This window comes from Mustela lutreola, chromosome 5 (genome assembly GCF_030435805.1).
Source record: "Mustela lutreola isolate mMusLut2 chromosome 5, mMusLut2.pri, whole genome shotgun sequence".
NCBI lineage: Eukaryota > Metazoa > Chordata > Mammalia > Carnivora > Mustelidae > Mustela > Mustela lutreola.
In genome coordinates, this window is record NC_081294.1 from 60,060,768 (window position 1) to 60,084,561 (window position 23,794).

The 23,794-nt window shown below is 49.7% G+C and overlaps 1 protein-coding gene across 1 annotated transcript in view; it reads right to left on the bottom strand.

The window, feature by feature from the left end:
• LCP2 (lymphocyte cytosolic protein 2) overlaps positions 1-23,794 on the bottom strand; it is a 43,293-nt gene that overhangs the window by 16,293 nt on the left and 3,206 nt on the right. The window contains exons 2-10 of the mRNA XM_059174278.1: positions 21,878-21,940; positions 16,217-16,263; positions 7,713-7,778; positions 7,225-7,256; positions 6,567-6,604; positions 3,514-3,712; positions 2,353-2,450; positions 740-806; positions 553-636 (exon numbers count right to left, since the gene is read on the bottom strand). Of these exons, the coding sequence (XP_059030261.1) occupies positions 553-636; positions 740-806; positions 2,353-2,450; positions 3,514-3,712; positions 6,567-6,604; positions 7,225-7,256; positions 7,713-7,778; positions 16,217-16,263; positions 21,878-21,940 (694 nt within the window). The remainder of the gene's footprint in view (positions 1-552; positions 637-739; positions 807-2,352; positions 2,451-3,513; positions 3,713-6,566; positions 6,605-7,224; positions 7,257-7,712; positions 7,779-16,216; positions 16,264-21,877; positions 21,941-23,794) is intronic.

Here is a 23,794-nt window from a genome sequence, read left to right on the forward strand (position 1 = left end):
CTGATTCTGGGGGGAAGAGACTATAGTATGTCCACAGTTTGATCAACTGCACATGACAACAATAAACAACCCTGACATTTGAATAGCACCTTGGAGTTTTATCAGGCATCTTCTCCCTAAAGAACTGCTGCCTTACAAATAAGGAGACAACTCTGAACACATATGGTCCCTGCGGTCAGTAAGCCGCTCAGTAGCAGCCTCGGCACCTGACAACAGCTCTCCCAGACCTCCTGTCTCTGCGCAGCCTCCCGGAGGACAATGAGACGTGGGTACACCCAGCCCCCATGAAGAGGCAGCCCCAGCACAGGGCTGACAGTTGGAGTTCTGCAGTCCATCTGATCTCAGGTTGAGTCTCCACCCCCATCACTGGGTAGCTGAGTCAACTGGGAAAGTTATCTCTTTGGGCCTCAGTTGCCTCGTCTCTGAAATGAGGATGATGCCCATAGTCCTACATCCTGGTACCATTATAATCGTGGTGGCGCATGTGAAATTCATGCCATAAGCACTCTATAAATATTGGCCATTGTCACTATGCATCAAATAGATACCAACCTAGTGTGAAGGGCTCTCTGTCAAATGGGGCTAATGAACGATCAAGGGGAGGTTTCGTGCTTCTGTCTATGGAAGGAGCAGGAACTGGAAGGGAAAAAGACTGAAGTCAATTTCAAGAATAAAGCATTGGCTGGGGCTGAGGGGACAGGTGTGCTGGTAGGCAAGGGAAGGCAGTCCCCATACTTACGTTTTGCTGTCTTATGGTTTCTACTTCTGCTAGGCTCTTCGTGGTTTGGTTGGGGTGGAGGGAGTGGCTGTTTTAAAAAGATCCATGTTAAGCAGCATCTCATTAGGATACATCCACAAGTCCTATGGCTTTAATGCCCCAAATCTGTCTGACTCTGTTCACTTTCCTGTCATTTCTCTCCTGGACAATAACCTCTTACCTGAGTTCCCCCATCCCACACCCTTCCATCCAGGGCATTACCTGCATGGCAGGGAAATGAGCATGTCAGTCCCCTGCCAAGCCCTCAAGCGGCCTCTATCACATAGGAACACAGTAAAAACTCATCATGTGTCCACTGTTCCAACTTCTTAGACTCCTCTCTCCAGTGCCTACTGGGCTCCCCCTCCAAATGTCTTCTTACAGTTCCTGCAAGATCTCAAGCTCATGCCCTACTTCTCATCTCAGTGGTTGTGTTTCCTTCTGCCTAGAATGTTCCTTGCCCAGCTCCTGTCACAACTGGCCCATTCTGTTCAGCTCAGTGTCACCTTTACACCCATTATCATGTTACTGGGTCTTCTGTCTCGCTAACCACACATAACTGCTCAAATTGTCTTTTGCATACATCTACTTACTTGTTTAGTATCTGTCTTCCCCTGACCAAAATGGAAGTGTTATAAAAGCAGGGACCTTATTTGTCTTGTCCGTGCTCTAGTCCCAGCAGCTAGAACACTGTTTGGCACACAGTAGTGGCAAATAGCGATCTGTTGACCAAATGAGTGAATTCTGCATCCCAGTAATGGAGGTGGAGGCCTTCAGTTTTCAAAGCAAAATGCTTTGTAGATCAATTCGGCTCCCTGAGCCCCTTTGCAAGAAAACTGGACAAGCAGGAGAAAGCCTTATATGCTTAGATGAAACGTCCTAACTGTGGTGTGGTCTGCATTTTGAGATTTGGGGAAAACAACATTCCTTCCAGCCCTGACATTTTGGCAATTGCCACCGCTGTTAAAGTGCTCGGATCCCTTACGAAGAAAACACATTTCCAACTGTTAACATATTAGCCTGAATTTCTCGGGGTCTCTCTGGGTACTTAACTGGACTCACAGGACCTGAAGCTGTAAGCTTGAAGAAAGAGGGAGAGGCAGTTTGCTGCCTGTCTCTCTCCCTCTGGGTTCCCTGCACTGTAAGCTTCCGGGGCTCAAGCCACGGCTCGCGGAATTTCCTCTTCTGCCCGGCAGGTGGCGCACGTCTTGCAGGTTAGAGAAGGTGCTAGGGACCCAGGAGACAGGGATGGGGGCGACTTACTAACCTTGGTCCCTTGAGTTTATTTCACAGTTTTTATTAACTTCAAAGCTGGGAAATAATAGCAATACCTCATTATTGAAGTTGTTTACATTGCTTTGGTTAAAAAGAAAATGCCGGTGATAGGCCCTACGACCTAAGTGAAAATCACTAGCATATCACCCCCAAGCCCCACCCCCCCACCACCACTGCAAGTGCCTGGGCTTGCAGGTTCCCAGCCTATATACAATCTTTTCCTACTAGTCAGCATTGGATAAAGATACGTAGAGTCTTCTCTCTGGCAAAGGAGGGATCAAAGTGGACATAGCACCAAGGAAGAAAGCGAGGAGGCTTACCGGGTGACTCCGGCCTGCGGGCGGAGGAGGGAGCCCAGCCATTGGTCTCTGCGGGGGCACGGGCGGCTGCTGCGGGGCTTTGCTGGAGGGGGGCCGGTCTGCGGAAGGACAAGAGCAGTAGGGTAGTGAAATGAAAGCAGAAATGCCAACCAAAGCAGGGTGTGTTGTCCAGGACAGGCAGACCCCTGCCGGGTTCTAAGAATCATTGTGCTGGGGGGAGGGAGCATCCTATCCCACGGACCCTCACCAGCACCGAGGCCAGCCTGGGTCTCACAGACTCTCTCTCTCTCTCTCTCTCTCACACACACACACACACACACAGGCCTGGGTTAACTAGGCCTTCATGGCTCAGGTCATGGGTCCCCTTCTTTCCCCTCACAAATGCTCTGGGCTGACCTCTCCTTCCCATTTCCTCTTTTTGTTGTCTCCTCCCTTAAGGGGAAGGGCTGGTTCAGAGTCTAGATCATCAACTTTCTAGCTGACTCTGTGACACTCTGCTGGGCAAGAGTGCAGAAGCCCCCTTTCTGCCTAGTAGTCCTCGCCTGTAAGACCCACGAGGCAAGGCCTATGTCTTCCTTCCTGATAATTTCACATTTCGCCATTTAGGATGCTGCCTGGCTCACAAGAGGAGACCAGTCATCGTTGCTGAATGGATAAATGAAGTAGGGAAAAACAGCCTGGTAGGAAAAGACTGACCATAAAAAGCTTAAATACTGTTTCCATTTTCTCAAGTGATGGTCAAAGCCCCTTCGCACTGTTACGTTGACCGTAGCCATAGCCGTTTGGGAGTGGAAATGCCATGGAACTACAAGTTGGCCAAAAGACGGGGTGGAATAGGAAGCTACTCTCGAGTCCCTAATTCCTGCACAAAGTGAGTTATTGCTGGAAAATACCCCGAAATGGCAGCTTAGCATCGGTATCAGCAACCACAGGCCGTGATTTGTCGGCAACAGTTCCCATCCTCCCAGCAAACCTCTGTGGGCTACGTTTTTATTATCCTATTTCACAGATGAGGAAACTGAGGCCCAGAGAGGGGGAGTCACCTGCCCAAAGCCACAGAGCTAGGAGGCGGCTGAGCCGGCATCCACGGACCCCTTTGCACGGCGTGGGTGCGGGCCTCCTGTGGGTCGGCTCGGTGGGCGAGGGCAGCCAGGGCCTTACCGATGTACGTGGAGTTGGAGTTGGGGAAAGGCTTGGCAGGCAGGATAGAGTTCTGCAGGGCCTCCTCGTCGTTGGAGGGCGGCGGCTCATAATCGGCGTCATCTTCCACGGGCGCCTCTTCCTCCTCGTTGGGGGACTCGTAGTCGTCGTTGTCATCCTCATTCTGATCGTCCGTGGGGCTCTCATAGTCATCTTCTTCCTGCCAACACAGTGACGGGGACAGACTGGTTTGTGGAGGCCCTGTGGCACCCAGGTGCCTGCCCTCAGGGACTCTCTCTCTGCCAAGCCTCGTGACGGTCCTGGCGTGGGAGGCGGAAGCAGTCAGACGGTCACTCCCATTTCACAGATGAGGACACTGAGGTTGGGGAGTGCAAGATCTCAGGGCCCGGGAGTCATGGACTTGGAACCTCCATCAAGGCCTTTAGGCCACGAGGCCAGTGCATGTTCCACTACACTTTTTAGGCACAAGAGAGAATAGTGGAAGAGATGAGGAGGGCACGGGAACAGAGGTGTGGGAGAGCCAGCTCTGTGTCGAGGAAACATGTTTCTTATTCCGGCGCCAAGAGGGAGGCTAAACGCCTGAAGCATTTGCAATCCTGCTAGTTAATTGTTCTCTTCTTGGCGTGCCTGTGCTCAAAACCTTCTTCTCATTACAACCCAGTGAGTGTGGAAGGCCATGCTAATGGGGAAACCAGATAACCAAAGCCTGCTCATTAGAAGGCAGATTAAATTGTGTCTGAGAGGGGAGAGTCAAGGCTGTGCAATTCTTTTTGCGAAGAACGAAGTGCGGAGAAACAGCAGCTTATTACTCACGACGTCTGACACTGAGTTTAAAGCTGCTTTTTTGAGAAGAAACTCTCTTTCTAAATTTTAAACGTTGTGTTGAGTTTTGTGCGTGCTCCTTTGTAGGTCTCAGGGAAAGCGAGCCCTGGGGACTGAGCAAATGCCTTTGAGGCTGCTCGTGAAAGTGGACAGTCGTAGTAATGGTTTCCCAAGCAGAGTGGCACCATCAGCCGCAGCAGGGGACGAGCACTTGAGAACTCTTGTACCAAAGTTCAGTGGGTAATAGGGGAGCTCAGGGCAGTTCTCTAAAGTCAAGGGCAGTGTGGAAAGAAGCTGTGGGAGGTTGTATTTTGACGAGGAAAGGTGATTTCCAGTAGCCTAGAAATCCTCACAGCTTGGCTAGGTGACTTAAGAAAGACCATCCAAATTGTTCAGTTGAAAGATTCCTGTGTTCATGTTTGATTTGAGGTATATTTTTTAAAATATCAGAAGGCAAAGTAAGGTTGAGTGTCTTCCTGAACTCTGAGAAAGACTTCATAGGTGACTGAGTGACTCAGTCAGTTAAGGTTCTGACTTCAGCTCAGGTCATGAACCCAGGGTCCTGGGATCGAGTCCCACATCAGGCTCTCTGCTCAGTGGGGAGCCAGCTTCTCCCTCTCCCTTTGCCTGCTGCTCTGCCTACTTGTGATATCTCTCTCTCTCTCTCTCTCTCTCGCTGTCAAATTAATAAGTGAAATCTTTGGAAAAAAAAAAAAAAGAAGAAGAATGATAGTCTTATTAAAAAAAAAAAAAAAGACTTCATCCTGTCTTCTGTGTTCCTATAACTTGAGAGCAGGGGATGGAACCCCTGAATCAGAGGCCTTGGGAATAGTAGTCTCCACCTCTCTCCCTAGTGGCCCCAGTGACTGCCCTTGACTGACAAAGGAATCCCTAGATTGTCTCAGCCTACATACCCAAGCCCCATTGTTCCACTTTCTATCAGCCTTTTACCCTGGAAGCCTTTCTCAATAAAAGGCTTTTCCTCTCCACTTCTCAAACAGTGCATTTCCCCAGTGATTTGACTCCTAAGTTTGCATGCATGTATTTGCTCTTAGTCATGTTCTGCTGTGTGTAAGTGTTATCCATACTATAAAAGGCTCAGAGGGTTGGGGGGATTGTCTCCATCCCTGCCCACCTAGCGCTTTGTGCAGGGCTGAGCATGCACCAGAACCCATGAGAGCTAGAAGCAGTGGCTAATGGAAAGCTGTGTCCCTGGAGACCGCGAAGGACATTAGCCTCAGGCTGGGCTCCTGCAAGAAGGGACCACATGGCCCTTTGCAGTGGCAAAGATACCAAAATAAATTTTGCCAATTCCTTTGTCTTCTTAGAGAAAGTAGAGACTTGGTGAGCATTTTTGAACGTAATGCTTCCTTTTGTCAGAATCCCAATAGGACAAGGCATGTTTTACCAGCTTCCTTAAGGCACTGAGGCAATTGCTTACCAGAAAGACCACTAGGCTGAGGATCGGGCCACCTGGGCCCCAGGCTGGCCTCTAACTAGCTGTGTGTCTCTGTGTAAGTCCCATTCTCCACTGGGCTCAGCTGCTTCATCTGTAAAATGAACACACTGGGCTCCTAGCCATAATCGAGTTTCTTAGCCAGAGTCCAACATAATGACCATGGAAGCAATCTTCTGGGGAGAGGATACCCAGAGTTCATCAGATTCTCAAAGTAGTCATTGTGACCCCTCCAACATAAAACCCAATTGGACTGGGCTTTCCCTGAGGTCTTTTTAGGGCTAATAGTTGATTCTGAAATCTCTTTGCTTCTGTGTCACCAGTGAGGACTTAAGTCTATGAAAAAAGCTATTTTAAGCTACTTTAGTGTATCCCATCTAGAGGAGGGAGTTTGGAAAGGTCCTGCTATGGGGGTGATAGTAGTGAATAATGAGACGATCTGAAACTCTAGCCCATGGGCCAAATCCGGCCCACCATCTGTTTTTGTAAATAAAGGTTTATTGGCACACGGCCAAGCACAATTGTTCAGCTATCATCTATGGCTACATTTGTGCTATAGGAGCAGAGGTGAGCAGATGAACTGGAGGTCGTGTGGATGGCAAAGCTGGAAATATTTACTATCTGGCTTTTACAGAACACATTTTATGACACCCAGGGGAGGGTAATACTGGCATCTTGCTAGAAGACTTTGCTCCTTTTGGCATCATGCTAGTTCCTTATTACAAAGGTGCCATGCAAAGCGCTACAAGGGTAGGAGAGCCCACGCCATACTCACAAAGGATGACCAGCCCCCATTGTCCTCTTCATGGCTTTCTGCAGAAGAAGATAACACCATTGTCAGTGCCAAAAAGAGCCCCTAGAAGGAAAGCAGCACCACCCCATCTGTCTGCTGTGCCCCCACACCACTGTCCATCCCTGGCCTTCATCCGAGCTTCCTCATACCTGGGGGCTGGTTTAGTATCAGCTCTAGAATTTCCACCTGAGCAGCTCATGCTACCAGAAGGCAGTGGTGATTCCCAACATTTCACCACAGAACAGTCCCCCAAGAGGGCTTTAAAATACACAGACACAGGGGACCTATCCCTACAGTTTCGTTAAAGTTTTAAAGACCCAGATGGAGGGGCAGTGGCTTTGCTCAGGCGCTCAGTCTAAGCCTGGGTCCTCCCATGTCCCCCCCCACCCCTCCAGAGTTCTTCATTTCAGATCTATAGAGGCTCCCAGCAAAGCTGGGGCCGTAAACCAGGCACCCTGCAGAGTAACACCTCTTTTGCTCGAAGCCTGGAGCCAAACCTCTCTCTGGGAAAGAAGTGCCTGACAGGCAAATGAGTAAGGTCACCTGCACAACACCCCAGGAGCCCCTGGAACTGGCAGACAGAAGAACCAAAGTACCTGTCGCCACCAAAAGCAATCACTCCCACCCCTGACACCTTTACCTGTCTCTTCAGGAAACCGCTGGACTTGGGGTCTGCAAAGGCAAACAGCATTGTATTAATGTTGCTACTGGCTGAGGGACCTCTCCCTCTTTCCTCCATCCTGCCCTGCACAAGGAGACCCCAGTAGCGGGGTATATCTCACCATCGAGGACTGGTGTCCTTGTTGTTTAGCAACCTGGGCCAGGCTGCCCGAAAATTCTGGAAACTATCAAAGTCACACCGGTGGCATAACTGGGGGCTCATGATTGCCTGAATCTCTAAGGGAAGTTCCCCTGAACCCACAGATCCATGAATAGAATGGAGGGCAGAGAAAAGGAACTCCCTCTCTCCTCCTTGGCACCAGCTTCAAGACCCTGGGGCCAGAGGAGGGCTGCCGGTTAAAAATTGGGGTGAAACTATCCTGTGCTTCCCATTGAAGGTTCCACTTGGGTTTGAAAATTCTTTGGGTTTCCTTACAGCATTACTGGAATCTTGGCTCCCCCACTCACTTGCGTGTGAAGATGCTCCTTCTCTCTTCATTCTTGTTGATTTCTTGACTTAACTTACTGAGAATCCTACAAGGTAAAAGATAGCCAATGTGACAAAACCAGCATCTCTCCCCCAGCCCAACCTTCTCATTAGCCCTGGCGTTCCCTCATCTGCGTAACCTTGAGCACTGGGCCAGCAAGGACCAGCCTCCACGGGGCTTCTGCTTCTCACGTTCTCCCACCTTCATCCCCTCACCAGTCCCCGCTCCTGCCCCGCAGGCCCTCTGGGCTCGCTCAGATCCTCAGTGAAGTTCAAAGACCCTCTGGGAAGGGCCAGACCTGTCAGCTCTCCCCCGGCTCCCCTTCTCTGAAATTCTGGAGCCCTACAACCCAGATATGACCACTGTGTATTTTATTGTCTTACTGCTCCTGGGGCTGACTCTTGGTTTAACATCCCTGTGGGGATGTCAGGCTTCCAGGAACCCTCAGTCCATCTCAGAAACCTAGAGGAACTAGCAGCTTGTCGCAGAGTTCGACAGGAGCTCTGCTGAGCTGTTCTTTGGTCTGTAGCTTCTTTCATTCCCCCATCCCCCGCTGCCTCCTCCTCAGTGACATGGATTTTTTTTTTTTTTTAATAAAATTTGGAGGAACGTTCCCAGTCAGGGCACATCCTAAAGAGTGGGAGATTCCTTGATTCACCCATGTCCTAAGGCCAACCTTGGCCAGGACTTGGAGATACTTGGTGATACTCTCAGTTCTCGGGTGTTGTGAGCTAGCAAATGCTCAAACCCCAGAAGAGGGAGGGCCTTCACGAGAAGGACTGCCCCTCAAGCACACCCTAGCAGTAAAGGTCCAATCCCTGGGGACTCTCGGGGCTCCAGGACAGTAGTCTCTAGCCCTCCTTAGTGCCCACCGATGAGACCAAGGGAACACTCAGACCAAGGGAATACGGATTCAGTACTTCCTAGAGATTTGGGGGCAGCTGGGAGGAGCCTCAAAGATGATCGAAACCAATATCATTTTATAGATGAGGCCACAGAGACTCACAGGGTGGGCTAGTGATAAAACCCCCCTCCGCCGAAGCCAGGCTCCCTCATTACCAGGGCAGCCCATTTTCAACACACCGTGGCCTTGTGTCAGTTTCCTCTCTGCTACGAGCTCCCCATGAGCTGAGGCCAGTGAGCCTGTGGCCCATCTGAGAATGAACGAAGACCGACATTCCTTCAGGAAAGTGACCATCACAAGGTAACAAGTTTGGCCTAAAACAAACTTGCTAAGTTAGCAAATGTGGTCCTGAGCATCCACTAGTCCCTGCTTCCCTCATCACTCCCCCTGGCTTCCAGCCCCCCCACTTCTCCCCGGTCCCAGGAAGTGGCTGATCGCTACTTTGAGCCCTGCTCTCTCCATAGAATAACAGGGTACGTTTTATAAACACGCTGGGGACTTACGGGGATGGAGCAGGAAAGAGGGGAAGGTTTAGTCCTCCCCTGTGCTGTGGCCACGGGGATTTCACAGGGCCCAGACGGGGCAGTGGCTTTAAAGCAGGAGACGGGACTTGGCATTGGCCTCCTGATTACAACACCAGAGCCCTTGTGACACACTTCTCTTGTCTCCTTTAAGCGATTACTTTGAGAAGCTGAGGCAGTACCTCTCCTCCCTCTTCGGCCATGTGGGGTGCAACAGATCCTTCAGAGCCACCGAGGGAGCCCTGCTGGTGGCCACACCTTGGCCGAGTCAGGGTCAGGCCCTGGTGGCTGCAGAAGCCCCTCCCACACAGACAGGCCTTCACTCCACGGGGTGCCCTGAGGGCCTTCAAGGTACTGGGAGCTCTGCCCAGTGCTCGGGGTGCCTCCGTGAACCATGCAGAGGCCCCTGAGCTCAGGGAGCTTTCATGCGAGTGGAAAGAGACAAACAATGAACATTGCAGGAAGTGAAATTCTAGCTGAGGTTTGTGCCGATATACAGGCGATGGAGGTGGGGGCCGGGCAGCGGGGCTGGAAGCTGTGGGTGGGGCACGGTTGCGATGGAAAAGCAGCGCAGTGGGCCTGGGGCCTCAGCTTGGGGATGACATTTCAGCTGTGATCCCTGGGAAGGGGGTGGGGCTGCCCCTCAGAGGCCCTTCCAAAAGACCTCAGTGGGCTCTGACCAGCTCACAAAGCTGCTTTGATCCTGGGAAGACCTCCTCCGCTTTGTGGTAGCCTTCTCACCAGTATCTTTAGCAGCCAGGCTGGAGGCTTCTGGGGCTTGAACTGGCTAAGGAAGGAAATGTCAAACCGCAGGCCCTATAGAGGAGGAGCAGAGAGGTGACAGAATGCTGAGTGGGGGGGGGGGAGGCTGAGGCCGTTGTGGGGCAAAACAGGGGCTGCTGGCACCCTCCTGTTGGGGCAGGCCGCAGAGAAAGCCTGCCAGGCCGGCTAGGAGCGCTGCAGGTGGATGGGGCAGGGGGGTGGAAGCAAACCTTCAGAGCCGGCCCCCACTCTCACACCCACAGAGAGAACCAAGTGACAGTGAGTGGCCGGAGGTGACTCATTCCTCCTCCTCCCCACAAACCTCAGGCCTCACTTAATACCAGCCCTGGGCAGCAGGTAGACATAACTGTGCTTTGCCTTGTTTTAGGGATAAATGGGCCCCAAGCTGGGGCTGAAGCCTCCGACAGGAAGGGGAGCCATGCAGCAAGGTGGGTCCCATGCAGTCCTAGCCGTAATGTGCTGTGGGACGTGTCTCCAACTGCTCAGTCCCAGGCCCTTCCTGGTGCTGCTGGAAGACGCAGTGTGGGTCCTTGTCCAGAGTCTGGCTGTGACATCCTGCCCCCTAAGCCCGCCTACTGTATGACCTCCAGCAAGGCATCGGCCCTCCCTAGGCCCCAGTTCCTCACCAGCAAGGTAAGAGCGTTGGCCTTGGTGAGGGAATTCCGGACCAGCCTGACCGCTGAATGTCACAGACTACCAGGCTCGTGGTAGACTTTACCCATCAGAACCTATGGGGGTGAGGCCTGGGGGCAGTAACACCAACCAGCTTCCTGGTGATTCTGATAGTCTGAAAAGGTGGTGAAATCAATTGTGTTGTTCTTAGTATCCCTGGACTTTTTAAAAATATATTTTTTAATTTTACGGAGGAGAAAGAAAGGAGATAAGGAGGAGGAGGTGGGGAGGAGGGGGAGGAGATGGGGGGGATATGGGGGGAGGGGGAGGAGATGGGGGGAGGGGAGGAGATGGGGGGGAGGGGGAGGAGATGGGGAAGGAGGTGGGGGAGCAGGAGGGGGGGCAAATGGGGGAGGCGGAGATGGCCTCCGTTCCAGCGGTTCCCTGTGCTGCATTTACCAAGGGCAAGTGGAGGTCCTCCCTGCATTTCGAAATCAACTTGGCTGGTCACAGAGAAGCAAGAAAGAAAGGATAAAAAGAAAGGCAGGCAGAAAGGAGGGCAGGGAGGGAGGAGGGAGAAGGCCAGGGCAGAAGGAAACAGAAGAGGAGAGGAAGTCCCAGAGCCCACAGAGCACAGGAAGAGTAAGTTACCCCAGAAGCTGTATCTCTGCTGCCTGCATTGTCACCTGGGTTCCTGTCATGTTCCCAGGCTTACGGTGTATACGCATGTCTCCCTGTAGCTCTCATGGTAAGAGCTTTGGGGAACTTCCTTCTCCCGCTCTTTCAAGCGCTCCTGCACTGGGGGCACGCCGCTCCGTCCCAGGACAACAGGCTCCCAGGCCCAGAAGGGGCAAAGTCTGTTTGCTCAGCCCTGGGCCTCTCCACCTGCCTCACTGCCTGCCTGTTCCGTCCCCATCCCAGCCGCTCCCTGGGCACCCAGCACACATCCTCACTCTGGCTCTGGCTCTTGCTCTGCATTTCTTCCTTTATTTTATTTATCTTATTTATTTATTTTTTTTAGATGTCATTGAAATTCAAGTTAGTCCACATTTACTGCATTACTAGTGTCAGGGGTAGAACTCAGTGATTCATCGGTTGCATGTAACACCCAGACGTGCCCTCCTTCATGTCGGTGACCCCGTAACCCCATGCCCCTCACCCCTTCCCCTCCAGTGGCCCTCACTTTGTTCCCTAGAGTTAAGAGTCTCTTATGGCTTCTCTCCCTCTCTCTTTTCACCTTATTTTATTTTTCCTTCCCTTCCCTTAGGGTTCACCTCTTTTGTTTCTTAAATTCCGCCTGTGAGTGAAAGTACATGGTCATTGTCCTTCTCTGACCGACTCATTCCATCCATGTTGCTGCGAATGGATTTCATCCTTCTTTAAAGGAACACAGGATTCCGCCCCTGAGGGTTAGCCTCCTTGAACCAAGAGCCAGACCCCCAGAAGTTCTGTCCTTGTCAGCCGAGGAGGCAGGTGTGGGTCCTGGAAATCACGGATGTGCCTTTCACTGTCATCTCAGGCCTCAGGGGAGAACCACGTGTGGGAGGGCCTAGCGGTTCCCCGCTTCTCAGCCTTGGACCCCCTATGGTTTTACATGTAGTATTCTCCTTGTGCCCCACAATTATTTTGTGGTACGCAGATGACTCTCGTGTTTACCACCAGGGAAGCGAGGCACTAAGAGAGGGATCTGCCAAGGGCCACGTGAGCAGGTGTAACGTGGGGCTGAGCGAGGAGGTCAGGTTTTCCGGACTTGCTCTGGGAGAGGAGTGACCATCAGTTGAGAGGAGGCCGTTCTCTTGTGGGGAAGACTGCCTACCAGGACAGGGATTAGCCCGTGACTGCGAGAGGAGAGGAGCATGTGGGAGACAGACCTGTCACTGTAGCCTTTCTGTGGGGAGGCTGGGTCACATTCTTTAAGGGGCCCAGGAATAGCCTACTTACCTCTGGGTCCCTGCCTCAGTCCTCGCTCCCTCCTTCCTGAGAAACTGCTGTTTCTCAGGTAGGCTGCCTCTGCCAGTAGGAGGCCTGCAGCTTCGGCAGGAGGACGGACAGAGAACCAGATATTCCTGCATCCCCTCTCTGATGGGATCTTCACTTTTCCTAGCCCAATGCCACCATCAGGGATGGGTACAGTGGGAACTCAGGCTATAGACCCCTCCGACATCTATCTGTCGTCTACACCACTACCCCACACCCCCTTCTCCTTATTTTTTTTTAAGTTACATGATGGATTTAAATATAAAACTTTTCACATTTTAAAAAAAAAACAAACTCCAAATAGGCATCAGCAGACTTGGACATGTATTCTACTGATTGAGCCAAATAAGACTCAGCTGTACCCGTGCGCTTTAAGCCAGTCCCATAAAGGAGGCTCTGTTGTTTTATTTAAAAACACTTCTTCAGGGGTGCTTGAGTGATAAGTGGGTTAAAGCCTATGCCTTCGGCTCAGGTCATGATCCCAGGGTCCTAGGATCAAGCCCCGCATTGGGCCCTCTGCTCAGCAGGGAGCCTTCTTCCTCCTTTCTCTGCCTACATGTGACCTCTGTCTGTCAGATTAATACAAATTAAAAAAAAATAATAAAACCTCTCCTCCATTACAGTATTTGGGGTGTTTCTGGGAGGAACTGTCCGAGAGAGTAACCATATCTGCAGACAAAGCCTTCCTCACCAGTATCTGCCTACTTACAAATCTATTTAATAGAGATTTTTTTTTTAAAGCATGTGGGAAGAAAATCCCAATATTCAGAGAAGTATAATCTTGTTTTGGTCTGCTGTACATAAACACAATTTCTTTCCCATAGCCCTTTAGGGTAATGATTATGACCAATGAACCTATGTACAAGGGAAGAAAACAAATCAGTATTGAATCTCTATTTGCACCAAGGACAGCACCTCCTTTAAAATCCAACATTCCCCCAGAGTCAGTTCTCTTCCCTTCTACGGATGAGGACATAGGCTCCAAGGGTTGATGGGTTCCACGTCCCAAGGTCCCACGGTTGGTGGGAGGCAGGGCCTTCTTTAGAAGTTGGTTCTCTCTTGCTCCAAAACCCATGCCTTTCTGGTCCTCAATGCTCCCCCTTCAGAATAACATGACTAGGAAAAACTGAGAACTGAGAACATTGGGATTTTGCATAAAATAACAGGAACCGCTAACACTTGTTTGGTGCTTACTATTATTTCCCCATTATTTCCTCTCACCTTCTGGCTGACTCTCTGAGGTAGGTTCTGCTGTTATCCCCATTTTACTGAAGAGGAAGCTGAGGCTCAAGGAACCCAGATAACTTGCTCGCAGACTCACAGCTAGTGAGTGGAAGCCCTGGGTCTCAAGCACTCTGACCTCGCAGCCTGCCCTTCCCCTCACTAAGCTCTCCTGTCTGCCTGTTCAACCTAAAACTATAACCTTCAGAAGAGTGAGCCTCCCCTCTTGCATTCCTTTGTTTTACAGACTGGGAAACTGAGAGTGGACGAGGGACTCATCCCTGGAGCAGAGCCCTTGTACGCAGAGCTGGGATTGGCGCTTGTTATCCACATCCACCAAGCTCGGCGACTCTTCGAGAGGCAGGGCAGCCCGGACCTTCCCTCGATGCCTTCCCCGCTACTCCCTGTTCCCCTTCATGCTCCGTGGGCAGCTTCCTAGCTGTCTGGGGCACACAGGCACACATTGGAGGGACTTTTTGTTTCCATTTTCAAGTGGCTAAAGGAATGCCCCATCCTTCCTGCACCCCAGTACAAGTGTTTACAATCCTCCTTCCACAATAACTAGCAACCACGTCTCACACGCCCCCTCCTCCAGACACTCCAGCATAGCTCCAGACACCAAGCGAGCTCAGCCTTAAGGTAAAAAAGGATCTTCTAAGCTGAAAGGGCCTTCCTTATCTTTCTCCTTCCACTGCTCTGATTCACTCCCCTCTGCCCTGAATGTTCAGGGCCACTGTCCTTGCCGAGGCTCCTACCCCATGAGTGGGTTCATGCCCCTCACCCCCTCGCTGGCTTCCCTGCCTGAGGCTGGGCCCTCCCCTGACATCTTTTACACTGCCCGGAGAAAGCCAAGACACCAGCTTTATCTCCCTGCTGTCCCTGTGGCCCTCACCTCCCCAAGCCTCTTAGATTCCTCAGGACAGCTCACGGGACCCTTCTCATGTGTGACCAGTTACTGGCTCTTTGCTTGATGTGTGCCCCAGCTTCCCTGACCTGCCATGACCACTGGCTGTTCCATTCAACTCCCTGGTGCTCATGCCTTTGCATTGCCCATTCCTAGAATGTCTACCTCTTTTTTTTTTTTTTTTTAAATCTAACCCTTCCTGGTGTATGTCAGCATCCAACTTATCTTCCCTGCCTCCCCAAAGTCTTCCCTGAATGTCACAGGGAACGTGACTCATGCCTTCCTATGTCTGCACAGAACAGGTACCTGCATGTACCACAACACAGTCATAATCATGGTAGGAGTGCTTTGTATATCTGACCCTCCCACTAGAATGTGAGCGTCCTGAGTGGGGATTCTGTCCTTTATATCTGTAGACTGAATAATTAACAAAGGCCTCACACATTTTCTCTGCATCTGGGAGCAGTCCATTAAATGAAGGAAGTATTAGTATTGTATGGGGGTCAGGAGATGCAAACCCAAGTGCACCCAAGACTAGGCACATATATATTACATAGATATATTTTGTTACATGCTTATGGTGTATATTAATAATACATTACACAAAATCAATATTTCTGGGGATTTTTGGTAAGTTCGAAGATTAGGCATCATTGGGTCCAAATGGACTGGAGCCAACTACTTGCAGCTCTCTCAGGATGGAAAATATTATCTGATTTGCCGCAGTCTCCACCACTCCCTAGTTTTTCACCAACAGTGAGGCTTTGTGTTGATGACCTCTTTCCTCATTATTATTTTTCTTGTCCTATTATTTTTCTTATAGTGGGGAAATATTTCTTCATACCCATAGTCTATCCAAAGGTGGAAATAGGAAAAAGAAGTTGAGAGGACTTTGTATTTTTCAACCTGGCCCATTTTATACACTTGTATCACCCACCTGTCTCCAGTAAGCATTTGATCATGTGAGACCTTTACTAGAGGGATGAAAACACAGGGCACGAGGTGCACAAGGCATCTCACTTCAGCACCCAAGTGGGACCTCAGTAATGCATCACGTGCCCCCCCGCCGCCCCTTGCTTGGGATTTTTCTGAGGACGGTGCCCCTGGAAGCCATTCAAGCAATGAGTATTGACAGCCAGAATGATGTCTATGGCCATTCTCCATCTAGTCCAGCTCTGTCATTTTCCTAAGCTGGAAACTGAGGTCCAGAAAGCTTGAGCAATCACTGATTTGTTGTGACGCTGTCATGAAGCTGATCTGGTGACTCTGGTGCCCAAGCCACCCCACTGGGAGAGAGGAAATGAAAACACGGTCCCCAGTCGGGCTTGTCTTTGGCAAGAGCAGGCAACGCACCAGCTGGGCTGAATCTGTTGCTGCTTTTTCTCAACCTGTCATGAACTTCTCTTTCCCGCACACTGCCCTTGCCTCTCCCCTTCCTGCTCACTCTCCCAGTTCAAACCAACAGTCGTAGATTAACTATCTCGGCGCTCCCTGGAGACTTCCCGTTCCTGCCTCATTCCCCAACACACGAGGAATTCGAGGAATTCGGGGGGAGTACTTACGGCACCCGGAGCTTAGGGAACTTCTGGATGTCATTTTCTGTCAGATTCTGAAACAAAGACAGGCGGGCAGGTTACAACCCACACGGGAAGGGCCCTGGGCTGGGTGAGTGGGGTGTGAAAAGGAGTAGTGGGGACTGCAGCAAACCCAAGAGTCCCTCTCCCCCCACCTACCTAAAGTGGCAGCTTCCAGACGTTGCATAAAATATCTGTGGGCCTGGTGTGGCCAGATCTACTTTTTCAAAGGGAATCCCCAAATCTGGATTTTAGGTAGAATTTCCTGAGTTCAAAGTATCGACCGATAATTTTAAGTTGAGCAAACGAATATGATGAGTGTTAAATTGTGGAACCAAACAACCTGCTTTGTAAACTGAATTTGGTCACTCTGTGACCTCTCCCCTAGGCTCTTACCCCTCAGTTTCCATATAGAGAAGCCTGAAGAAGAGGTCTGGGCCCTTATACCAACACACCCCAAAATCTCTCCCATCAGGGTTATTAGTAGCATTCTCTAGATGTGGGGATGCAATAAAGAGGTTTTCCTGAGGGAAAAGAGAAGGGAAAGGAGGAAGGAACTCATATTTGTGAAGAACTGACGCTTGGGCTCTGCCTTACTCGCACTCTGATTACCCTCACATCAAACCTGTGATTTAGGAACCATGAGTGTTCCCATTTTACAGGCGAAAAAGCTGAGGCTCTAGGATATTAAGGGAATTTCAGCTTGTAGGTGATGGAGCTGGTGGCAGAGCCCTGCTCTGTGGCATCCGTGGTCAATTTTCTTCCTCCAGACTTTCCTCTTCCCACGTCCTATCCCTTTGAGGGACATGGTGACCGTGCTAGAGGGGAAGAGGGTGGGAAGGATATGACAAGACGGTGCCCCAGAGCAGGAGGGGAAGGGCGCCAATAGCAGAAACATGAGCACACTTTCCATGGAGCTAATGTTGAGCCACAGAAAGGGATCCACTGATGTTCTATCCGAGGCTGGAAAATGGGTGGTTGGGCTGTTAGCTCTGTAGTCAGACAGGTTAGGTTGGGATCTTGGTCCATCCACTGAATAGCAGTCTGATTTGGAGAATACACTTAAGCTCTCTGAGCCTCAGTTTCCTCATCTATAAAATAGGAGTCATACTACTACTAAGGGCCACCTTTCAGGGATTATGAGCCCTGAATGAGGTCATGTGTGTCATGAGCTTGGGTCTATGCTTGACACACCCTCCTCTGGGAATAATATACCTTATGTGAATAATCTGTGTGCAAATAAATAACAAATGGGGCGCCTGGGTGGCTCAGTGGGTTAAGACTCTGCCTTCAGCCCAGGTCATGATCTCAGGGTCCTGGGATCGAGTCCCACATCGAGCTCTCTGCTCAGCGGGGAGCCTGCTTCCCTCTCTCTCTCTGCCTGCCTCTCTGCTTACTTGGGATCTGTCTCTCTGTCAAATAAATAAATAAGATCTTTTTTTTTTTAAAAAAAAAAAAAAGAAAGAAAATAAACAGTAAATAATAATAAACAGGGGTCTGGCTAGCTCTCAGACGTTAGTTTTTTCTCTGCTCCTCTCCTGGGCTGGGAGCCGCCTGGCAGGTTGTTGGCTGCCTATGGGAAAGAGCTGGGCGTGCTCCCTTCCAGCCCAGTGGTGCAGGAGCTGGGGCATTTTAGTGAGGAGTCCATTGGGCTCAGGGACTCCCCCTCTTGGGTGCAGTGTCTGACCCAGGCCCCTGGCAACAGGGTTGGGACTGGAGTTTGCCCAGAATCCTGAGACAATCAGACTTTTGGTCAAGCTTCTTAACTTCTCTCTTTTTTCATTTTAATTTTTTAAAAGATTTATTTATTTTAGGAGGGCAGGGGCAGAGGGAGAGGGAGAAGCAGACTCCCTGCTGAGTGAGGAACCTGGCATGGAGATGGATCCCAGGACCCCGAGATCATGACTGAAGTCAACGTCAGACACTTAATGGACTGAGCCACCCAGGCCCTCAGCAGAGACAGTTTTAAGTAGACTCCACACTGAGTGCAGAGCCTGACATGGGGCTCAAGACCCTGATACCATGACCTGAGTCAAAACCAAGAGTCAGACCATGCCACCCAGGTGCCCCTCTCTTTTATTCTTTTTAACATCCTTAAGCAACACCTTCTCCTTCCTCCAGCACCAGCCCCTCTCAGGGACGTGCCAAGACTCACATTCAGAGTGGCTTGGAGAGTGCAGGCTTCCTGGGGGCTGCCAAAGGCCTGTGGCCGCAGACAGGTAGGGGGGACCTGGCCCTTGCCTTCTGTTTGGCAGACATAGGCTGAGGGAATCTGAGCAAGATTGTGAAGGAGAAGGTAGACTTGAGTGTGGCTGGAGACTCGGAGGAACAGGAAGTTAGGGAGGAGACAGGCCTTTAGAACAGGGCAGGGATGGGGAGGAAAGAGGAGAGATGTTTAAAAGGATTTGTAGGGAGTTGTGCTGTGTGATATAACCCCTCCCCTACCTCCTTCTAAAACCTGCGGCCACTCTGGGTTGCCTGTGTGATCGCTGGTGCCTTTGCAGGAGGGCGACTAGGAGCTGAGTGTGTCCTCAAGCGGGGCCCTGGCTGGGGAGGAGACTGCGGGTGCTGCTGTGTGCCCGCCCACTGTCCACTCTCTCGTGCTCCCTTGCTGCCTGGACCTGGATTTCATTCAGAGCAGTAAACATGCCATGTCCAAAATACTGAGCACCCTACACCTGCCCGCTGCAGTAGAGGTCATGGGACTCAGGTGCGGCCTGTGAGATATAACCTAAGGTCTACGGGATGGAACGTCTGGAAAGGTTACTGCTTTCCTGAAAAGGAGGGGAAGCATTCCCCACACATTTTTGTGCCTTTTACTAGGCCCTGCCCTGCTTCCTCCTGCCTGGAATGTGGATGAGAGGTACTGACATGTCACAGCCAACCTGCAGCCCCTTGGGCAGAAGCCACAAGTGTCTTCCATAGACTAGTTGGGAGGCGTGGCGGGGCCGGATTCCCAGTGACTGTGTTCAGCCGCTCACCAGCCCCTAGAGTCTGCTCTAGATTGCTTATCGCTTGAGAAAGATAAACCCCTGTTTGGTTAAGCCACTGTGGTCAGGTTTCTGTTAAAGGCAGCCACATGCTTTCCTAACTGACATAGTTCCAAACACTTTTCTTCCTTTCTTTCAACTTTCTGGAAGTACGGCACCCTCTTCCCCACCAGACAAGGTTCTTCTCGCCTCACTAGGAAACCAAAACAGCAGCAACACCAATGCGAGCGACCTACTAGCCCCAGCAATGAAGAGAAACAGAGAATGCGGACTTCCTCTGCTGTCTTCAGGAGCAGAATGGTCCCGGATATTACAACACCCGGAGTGATGGATGAGAGATTAGAGCTCCCCTCAGAGCTCACGCTGTACCCAGAGCACCTGGGGTGGAGTGGGGTTTCAGCAAGGCTATCTTCAAATACCCCAGTTGCAGGGCTAGACACCAGGCTCTGCTCCCCGTTCTTCTGGTTCCTAATGCCTTGCTTTCCACTTGCTCCTGGTCACATGATAAGCAGAATACGCGGCAGTGTCCAGGGACTGACAGGTCCTGGATACGGGACCATATGAGCAGCTGCTCTGAGAGCATCTCTTAGCCATGGAAACAGCCCTGTCCTAGCAGGCCTAAGTTTCACACAGGGAGTGATGTGGGGACTGGAAGGGACTGTCACCTACTATGACCTGGTCCAATGTGCTTCTGCTCAGGAGGAAAAGACAGAAGCTCAGAGAAGGCAAGTGCTTGCTTAAGGTGACCCCAGAGCATCAGGTGACCCCAAGCAGGACCACCCACAAAGAGGTCTTACTCCCGGTCCACTCAGCACTGATGAGTCTCGGATCTCAGTTTCCAATGGTAAAGGCACCAGAAGGAAATATTTACATTTAGTACTAAGGTGCCAAGATCAACAACAACAAAACTCCAGGTTTTCCCCAGGCTCAAGGCTCAGTATGAAGAAATAACATTGTTAAAAAACTCATGCAGTAGTAAAGTAAATTAAGTGTGTGCTTTAGCACAATAACTAGGTATGGAGCTTAAAAAATTCACATCACGCCTCCCTACACTTTGCCTCGGTTGCAAATAAGGTGGTTAGAGCCTTCCCAAAGATACCTTATTGCCATGAAACAAGCTTCTGGAAGGCAGAAACCACACCTTAGTCATTTTTATACTCCCAGGATGTGGCATGGTTCAGTATGTAAAGGGAGCCCAGAAAAATGCTTGTGAAGTGAATGGATGGGTAAATTCCAGCATGATGTAGGTGAAACGGAGAATACACGTGTCTTACGTGGCACATGAAAGCAAAACTCAGACCAGTGGGGTACAGTTCAGTCTCAGCATGAAACTTAAGAGCTGCCTCGAAAGGGGAGATGAATATGTGTGGTAGTGAGCACACCATCCCTAAAAGTATTCAAGCAGCCGTTAATGGCAGAAATGCAATATAGGAAATGGATCGGAGAGCTGGGCAGAAAGCTAGAGCTTGTAATGTCTCTGGCCCCTTCTAAGGCTGAGGTCTCATGGCTATAGACCTCGCTGCTGCTAGCCATGCCTTGCAAGGAAGCACAATTTACCTTGCCCTCCTCATTCCTAATCCAAATTAGGATTTGGAGCATCTATCCATGAGACTTTTGAAGTCTTGCTCTGACTTCTTTTTGAAGGGCAAGGAAGCATGAGATGGGAAGGGGGTAGATCGGTACAGCTGGGGTTTGTCTTTCCCACAGGCAAAGGTAGCATTGCAGGCGAAATGCTCAGACCACCTCCCAACCACTTCCCACTTCTCAGAGCTGCATCTCTTTCCAATCGAGGGCTTAGTCCTTCACATACAACCGCATCTTAGTATTATATTAAAGCTCTTTGCAACAATATAAGGGAGTAGAGAGAGTCCTAACACATGTGTGTTTAATTGGCAAAAACTATGTGAATGTGGTAGGGAGAACGAGGGATGTAATGATGAGAGTGATCTCACACTTTATCCCATTCGGTGAGCATGTACTCCAGAATGAGAGATGGGAAAAAAGGATCTTCTGTTCTCCCAAATGGTCTTTCTCCCCCTTAGGTTTCTCCAAATATGGATGGCATTTGAAAAGATCTTCAAGGGGTGTGTGTGTGCTTGTGTGTGTGAGTGTGGGTGTGAACCATACTTGGATTCCTCCTTATACTTTGACTTTAGAATGCACCTTGGTATCGGTGAAAGACCAGGGAGGTATCCTGGATAATAGGATCCTGAGAGATGACGTCAGCAAGGGCCATACAAAACTCAGAAGACGGCAAAGGGTTGTGTGGAGATTCTGAAGACTAGCCTTGACCCTGAGCATCCCCAAGAACAGAGTAGACAAGTTGGCTCCGCCATGATTGGTTAACATATGGAACAGCAGAAGAATCAATGAAACAAGATGGAATTGGGAGGGAGGGAGACAAACCATAAGTGACTCTTAATCTCACAAAACAAACTGAGGGTTGCTGGGGGGAGGGGGGTTGGGAGAAGGGGGGTGGGGTTATGGACATTGGGGAGGGTATGTGCTTTGGTGAGTGCTGTGAAGTGTGTAAACCTGGTGATTCACAGACCTGTATCCCTGGGGATAAAAATATATGTTTATAAAAATTAAAAAATTAAAAAAAAAAAAACATATGGAACAGCTTTGGTCTCAATGTTTCAAACTGACCAGCACTTACCAAAAACCGCTGCCCATCGATTTGATGCTTTTTCACTGCCTTCTCACAGTCCCTGTAGTTCAGCTGCAAAGAAGAGAGGAAGGTGCTGTCAGTGGTGGGCAGGTGCATGCTGTTAGTTCCCCTTACTGATCTGCCCCAGAAGCTTAGCAATTTGTGGTACTTGTGGCTAGCCAGACCCCTACCCTCCTTCCCCCCACTATCTAACAGATCCCTACCTCAGCTCTGCTTTCACTTGCCCCTTGGGACTCTCTGAAATGGAGACATTGCCTCCATCGAAGGTTTCAGGGCCAACTTCTACAAAAAGAAAGTGCCTTCAAGCCTACGAAGTCTAGCCATATGCTCCTCGGCCACACAGAGAAGAGGTGAGAAAAAGAAAATAAATAGCAATCATGGCATCACCGCCAAAAGACAACCTTGGAGAATATTCGATGAGTTTCCTATAGTACTTTATTCTGGGGGCGCCTGGGTGGCTCAGTGGGTTAAGCCGCTGCCTTCGGCTCAGGTCATGATCTCAGGGTCCTGGGATCGAGTCCCGCATCGGGCTCTCTGCTCAGCGGGGAGCCTGCTTCCTCCTCTCTCTCTCTGCCTGCCTCTCTGCCTACTTGTGATCTCTCTCTGTCAAATAAATAAATAAATAATAAAATCTTAAAGAAAAAAAAGTACTTTATTCTGAGCATATCTCTAAACGTAATGGAGGTTATCACTTAATTATTTCATTTTATTATCCTAACTTTTTCTCTTAAATTACCTTAAAATGATGATAAAGGCACTGCCTCATGTTATCACAAACCTATTCTAAATATTATTTTCTTTAATTACTCCTTTATTTGCTGGTCGTTTAGGTTTTTTTTTTTTTTTTACCAAACTGCTGTTCCAATTATGGTAATAGAAACAGCTGATAATTATTGAGTGCTTGTTATCTGGTAGGCACTCTTCTGTGTATTTTAACCAATCTTAAGTCTTTAATTCTCACTTCTTCCAGACAGGGTCAAAGGTACAGACTGTTAAATAACTTGCACGAGGTCCATGGGTAGCAGGTGACAGAGGTGACAATCGGGCCTCAGGACAAGGCTTTAATGTCTCTGCCGTGAATGTTCTTCTTTTTGTTAGTAACAGGATAACTTACAGTAAGTAGAGCAAACATACTTAAGTGTACGTGATACACCATCGAGATCAAAATATAGAAAGAACATCATGGATATCCTTCTGCACGCAGTTGTTTATTTTTTTGTTTGTTTGTTTGGGGTTTTTTTTTTCCTCTATTTAAGATAAATTAAGCTGGATTCTCAGAATAGGTTACAAGATCAACAGGAATGAACTTGGTTGCTTTCCCAAAGAGTAACATCAGTTGATAATCTTATCAGTTTTCTGTTTCACCTTGTTTTCAACAGCCTAAGAATTTGCATTTGAAAAATATCCAAATGTGATACTTTGGGCTGCAGTATTTAAGGCGAAAAGTCTGTCCTGGAGAATCTTTGATTCTTCTCACAAGGGTGAGGCTCACAGTTTGTGGCAGGCTTCTTTTGGGGGGCAAATTATGGTCTTTTTTTTTTTAATGGTCAATCAATCTAAAAAGTAAAAATAATTGTTGTAATCTCTTGGCTTGAAAAGGTGGGATAAACGTTAGAAAGCTCAGGAAAAGCTGATTTTGCGGTCAGTGTGGAACATGAGCAACATCTGAGACACCATGAGCATCCCTTCTATTTCCATGCAATGGGGTAGAAGTTCTTGGAATATTCAACTGCCTTTAATTCATCATTCACTGTCATCATTGTCAGATAAGGTTCTGACTTTGCAGATTGCTGACTTGGACTCTACATAGACAGATAGCCCTGTGGACTGGGGCTTCCCCAGAAGTTTGATTCTGGTTCATTAATACCTGGGCCTGGGGGCTAGAAACTGTGTTTTTTAGCAAGC